Consider the following 5,862-nt stretch of genomic DNA (forward strand, 5'->3'; position numbering starts at 1 on the left):
TTTCTCACTGGACAAAGTAATATGGGTATGGATAGAGGAAGCAATGGCTTGATGTTACAAACATCTTAATTATGATTTGCGTATTACATAAACACAGCTTTTGGCTTCACAAGATGCTAACTGATGGACTGGAGTCCTGTGGATTTCTTGTGGATTATTGTGATGTTTTTAATCAGCTGTTTGGACTCTCATTCTGACGGCACCCATTCACTGCAGACAATCCACTGGTGAGCAAGTGATGCAACATTTCTCCATATGAGGAAACAAACTGACCTATATCTTGGATGGCCTGAGAGTGAGTACATTTTCACTTTTGGGGGAACTATTATTTTAAGGATGCTTAAAATGTATTTATTTATGTATTTATTTTGCAACTTTGGGTAAATTCCATTATTGCGTACATTTATGTAAATTTCAAATTACATAAACTACATTGAAAACCCAACTTTAGGGTGTAATGGTTGTTATTTAAATGTGTTGCATAATTGTTGTTGATCAATGGAAACAAAAAGTAGTAATGGGAAAGGGGAATTTTTAATGAATGAATTAATTTGCTTACTTGCTTATTTTAATATAATTGTATTTTTCGGTATTGACTTTTAGGGGGAAAATACATAACATAAATACATCATTCCAGAAAATGCGTGCAGAAGAAGTGAAGCCGATGCTTGTCACGTGACGGGGGCGTGTCCTCTCGAGTAAAGGGAAGCGGGCCCGTGTCACGTGACGGGGGAAATAGGGAGGCTCTTGTGTTTACATCAATGCATTCAACAGCGGCTGCTGCAGAGCGTCTACACATCAATGTTTTGCTTTCATTTCTTTAAAAACGAGCACGATCATCGGTACACACGGTAGTTCCGACCGCGTCCGGGCGTAGCGCCGCTGTGCGATAAAGAGAGAGCGCCTCTGCTGCAGCTGTGGTCGGTTGTGTATTAGATTCCTGGCGTCATGGACGAGCTCGCGGTGGAAGTGCGAGGAGCGAGCGGAGCTTTCTACAAGGTGGGTTTCAGATGTCGTGCTATATGCCTCCTGTGTGTCTAACCCACCGGATGATGAAAATAATGTTTGGGAAATATGATTCAGTCCGTCGTGAACGCAGATCTCAATGCACGATGGTGCAGTAGGCCCAGTCTACCTATAACATAAGGCCTCTTCGACGAGTGTTTGCGCGAACAGGCTTTAAACATTCATCGCAATAATTTGATAGCATGCATATTATTAATGCATATCGGCTGTGTTGACACCAGAATGTGACAGTGTGCTGGCGCGGTTCTGTTCGCATGTGTGTATAGTGAACCGAGTCCTCCACTTAATAATGTAAATGCATTTAATTGTACATTATAAAAAAATCTTTACGGTTCTAGACCTGATGTAAATGGTATTAATAGTCATTCATATTTTTCCTGAATGTTTTCAAATGCCATCATCCATACGTTCAAGGCAACGAAGTTATGATATATATATATATATATATATATATACGTGCATGAATCAATCCTACTTCCATGTTCATGGTAAATCTGGGAATATCAGGGGATTTTAAAATGCTTGTTTAAGCAACTGGAAAGAGTCATGGAAATTAATGCAATGCTGAAAAATTACTTAATAAAGGTTGGGAAATGTATTTTATTCTATGTAACACTCTTTTTTTTCTAGTTGTGATCCACTCTAAATAATAATAATAATAATCAACTATAAATTACGATATATTGATTATTGCGACAGGCCTAATATATATATATAATGTTATCTTGTAATTGTTTTCATTATATTTTAGTTCTGTTAATGAATAATGTTGTTGGTCATTATAGGCACCTGTGATGCTCCAAAATGTTCATTAAATGCCTCATTATTTCTTACAGGCCTCTGTTAAAGATGTTCACGAGAGTACAGTCACAGTCTCGTTTGAGAACAAGTGAGTACCAAAACAAATGTATTGTGAGGTCAAAATAGTCTCACATTCAGATGTACATGGTTTGTTTTGTCTTCACTGTAAATATATACACACATAAGTTAATATATGACTTCATGAAATCTGAAAGTGATATTGTATTGGTTCCTTATGCAATTATGAAAAAGGGGGGAACAAAATATAAAATGTAAAAGAAAAAATAAGTTGCTATATTTTATCGTTTTGCAGTTGGCAGCCAGAACGACAGATTCCTTTCCACGATGTTCGGTTTCCACCTCCGACCGGCTTTCAGAAAGAGATAAACGAGAGTGATGAAGTGGAGGTAGGTGCTATCAAATATTGCTAAACATGGAGAATGTTCTTTAAAATTAAGCGCATATTACACAAATGTACTGACTTTTTTTTTTTTTTTGTAAGTTTACCACACTGTGTCTTCAACAGGTTTACTCCAGGGCCAATGATAAAGAGCCCTGTGGATGGTGGCTAGCCAAAGTTCGCATGGTGAAAGGAGAGGTAAGGAGTGCTCTTTTCCTTTAGACCTAGCCAAAAAGCCATAGCCTATGTGTTGACTGTGAAACACAGTAGACTTACATGCATTTATGGTGTAATTACTACATTGTCGTATCAGTCCATGTTCAGATTCACCGCAAACAATGCGCTGTGACTAATTCAGCGCGTGCAGCGGAAACGATCTCTGCTCTGCTGCAGACACACCGCTCCTGAAACGCACTGCCGGACCGCAGCAGTGTGAACGCTTTAATCCGTTAACATGAGCGCGGAAACAATATGAACTGCAAACGGAGTATGTGTGAACCTGGCGTTATGTGTGTGTGCATGATCAATCGGAGCAGCCCTAATTTTAGTAGTTTTTGCACAAATAAATACAAGCAAAATAAAAATGGTCGTTAAAATTATTTAAAAAAATACACTAAGGGCCCTCCTGTCTACTATGCATTTGCATCTATGCTGATTATGTATTGTGTTGTAACAATATTTTGCTTTTCTGTCCTGCACTTCTAGTTTTATGTGATAGAATACGCAGCCTGTGATGCCACGCTAAATGAAATCGTTACATTAGAGAGGTTACGACCTGTGAACCCCAACAAAGCCGCGTCAAAGATCACCTTTCTCAAAATCAGACTAGATGTTCCTGAAGACTTAAGACAGATGTAAGTTCATCTTCTGTTGCTGAGTTTGACGCGTTTAGGAGGATTCTTTGTTTGACTTCAAACTGGGATGCTGTTGTATAAAATCTGTGCCTTTTTTTTGTGTTGGTTTTTGGATAGGTGTGCGAAAGACTCTGCACATAAAGACTTCAAAAAAGCGATTGGAGCATTTAACGTCACTTATGACTCGGAAGAAAAGCAGTTGGTTATTTTGGTAATCTGCGATGTTTCAAATCGATTTAAGGATTTCTGATTTCACATTTGTACGTTTTATTAAGTCGATTCTTGTCTCTCTCTTTCAGTCTGTTAATGAGGTTACAGCAAAGCGAATAGGCATGTTGAGTGACATGCACTTCAGGAGTCTGCGCACAAAGCTGACGCTGATACAGAGGAATGAGGAAGCAACCCGACAGCTGGAGGTACTGCCTGACGTTTATGGCGCTTTTCCACTGCATGGTACGGCACGGTACGGCTCGGCCCGGCTCACTTTTGGGGGGTTTTCCACTGGGTACAGTACCTGGTACTTTTTTTAGTACCACCTCGGTTGAGGTTCCAAGTGAACCGTACCGTTACCAAAACGTGACGTGTAAACTCTGCCGATCACGGATTGGCCGGAGAGAATCGTCACTACCTGCGTCACAGAACTTGCGACACAAACACAACAGAACCGCTAGATTTAAATCAGCACAGCCGGTGAAGGATCGAACGCAACTGTTTTGAACGAGCGCACCTTTTTTACGCGGAATGAAAACGTTTTTTTTTAGGAGTCGTGGTAGTAGAGGCGGCGCAACTATAACCACATGTGAATAATCCCGCCCACTCTAAAGCGGTACTGAACTGCAGTGGAAACGCAAACCGATCCGTGCTGTGCCGAGCCGTACCGTACTGAGCCGTGCCGAGTCGTACCACGCAGTGGAAAAGCGCCATTAGTGTCAGGTTCACCCTGCTCACTCACAATACTCTCAAACAGTCACATGCCAAGTATTTTATGCAAAATAGTTTTTATTTCACAGTAGTGTAATTATATTTTATTGCTGTAATATAACTGTCTCGAGGAAGGCTGGTAGTATTTTCGTAAGTTCTTTGCTTTATTTCTTACTATTAGAATGTCCTGCAGCATATAACTGGACACAATTGCATGGAGTGGCAGTAGAAAGAGTCTATATTTAACGGGTGTAAAAGGGTGTTACGTGCATATGCACAGCTGTGATGGCCTGTATCCCTGCTTTGGCATAATATGATACTCTGTTGATATGCAGAGCTATATTTACAGATGCATAGGCTAAATACAGCTATTGTTTTAGCTCTTAAAATGTGTTTTATCTGTGCAAAGGCTGTGTTTATGGTAAAATTGTAGGCACTTAAGGTGTGTGTGTGTGTATCTGGATATATATGGGTTTTCAAGCATCAAAACAAAAGTTTAATACAACTTTTTTATGGTTTGAATTACAAAAATTAACCATCTTTATTACTAAAAAATAACATGGAGCATCATGCACTATGTGTGTATATAAAGCATTAAAATATTGTATTGCCCCTTTAATAAATACATTTGTGCATTGATATGAACCCTGAGGCATATTGAAATAGTGAAAACAAACAGAGTATATATCAGAACACTAAGATTCAAACTGGCCTTTGTCCCTCCAGAGTTCTCGGCAACTGGCCTCAAGGTTCCATGAGCAGTTTGTGGTGCGTGATGACCTCATGGGATTGGCCATAGGCACCCATGGGGCTAATATCCAGCAGGCCAGAAAGATTCCTGGGGTCACAACCATCGACCTCGATGAAGAGACCTGCACGTTTCACATCTATGGAGAGGTAACTGCTTTATTGGTGACTTTCTGGTAAGGGTAAACACAATTAAATGTGATGGCTGTTAGAATATGTAAGCCTGGCTTGTCGTTTGTGATGGATTTCGTTTGAATTCCAGGACCAGGAGGCTGTACGGAAGGCTAGAAGCTACCTGAAATTTTCTGAAGATATTATCAAAGTTCCTAAGAATTTAGTCGGTGAGGACAAATGAAATGAACCGCTTTCTGCTTCACAAACTGGGCCTGCTGTCCTGCACCATGATGGTTAATGTGCATCATTAAATAATTTTCTACCCTGTCCTGCAGGAAAAGTCATTGGCAAGAGTGGGAAGCTGATTCAAGAGGTTGTGGATAAATCAGGTGTTGTCAGAGTTCGAGTGGAACCGGAAAATGACAAAAAGCCTGCTCCATTAGAGGAGGTCAGTGAGTGGGTTGCTGAACACACTCGTTGTTGTATTTATGGGCGGCAAAAGTGATGATGCTGAAAAAATACATTAAATTATAGTAATTGGTGTGGACTTTATTATAGCCGACTGATCAATTTTAGGAATACTGATTTTACTAAATATTTCAAAGCCTGCTTTAAGAATGAAAAAGCAAAACTGAAGCTCTGTGTGTTGTATGTATGTATGTATGTGCATACAAAGGTACATTCAAAGGTAGTATAGCTAGTACTACTGTGTAAATAAATATCTTGGTACACAACATAATTGTGGTAGTTATTAAATGTGGTTTATATCAATGTAAAACTTTTTTTGGACATGACATACCATGATATTCTTTAAATTACCTTGGAGTTAGGCCTTGGCGATAAAACGGTATCGATATTTATCAACGGTACACTTTCTTCGATATCGATAGAAAAAATGTTCGATATAGGCATGTGCTATGAATGACGCAGACAGCACACACAAACACGAACACATGCTGAATTGAGTGCTGTGCCTGCCTGTGATGAGGAGATTGTGAA

The 5,862-nt window shown here is 39.6% G+C and overlaps 1 protein-coding gene across 1 annotated transcript in view; it reads left to right on the plus strand.

The window, feature by feature from the left end:
• Nucleotides 1-713: 713 nt before the first annotated feature.
• The window catches only part of LOC107703650 (fragile X mental retardation protein 1 homolog A-like), a 15,155-nt gene continuing 10,006 nt past the window's right edge, over nt 714-5,862 (plus strand). Inside the window, exons 1-8 of the mRNA XM_016506364.1 lie at nt 714-999; nt 1,863-1,915; nt 2,141-2,234; nt 2,354-2,425; nt 2,933-3,081; nt 3,199-3,292; nt 3,381-3,497; nt 4,729-4,899. Coding sequence (XP_016361850.1) covers nt 949-999; nt 1,863-1,915; nt 2,141-2,234; nt 2,354-2,425; nt 2,933-3,081; nt 3,199-3,292; nt 3,381-3,497; nt 4,729-4,899 — 801 coding nt within the window. The 5' untranslated portion in view covers nt 714-948. The remainder of the gene's footprint in view (nt 1,000-1,862; nt 1,916-2,140; nt 2,235-2,353; nt 2,426-2,932; nt 3,082-3,198; nt 3,293-3,380; nt 3,498-4,728; nt 4,900-5,862) is intronic.

Source organism: Sinocyclocheilus anshuiensis, unplaced genomic scaffold (assembly GCF_001515605.1).
Source record: "Sinocyclocheilus anshuiensis isolate Anshui unplaced genomic scaffold, SAMN03320099.WGS_v1.1 scaffold1027, whole genome shotgun sequence".
Lineage (NCBI taxonomy): Eukaryota > Metazoa > Chordata > Actinopteri > Cypriniformes > Cyprinidae > Sinocyclocheilus > Sinocyclocheilus anshuiensis.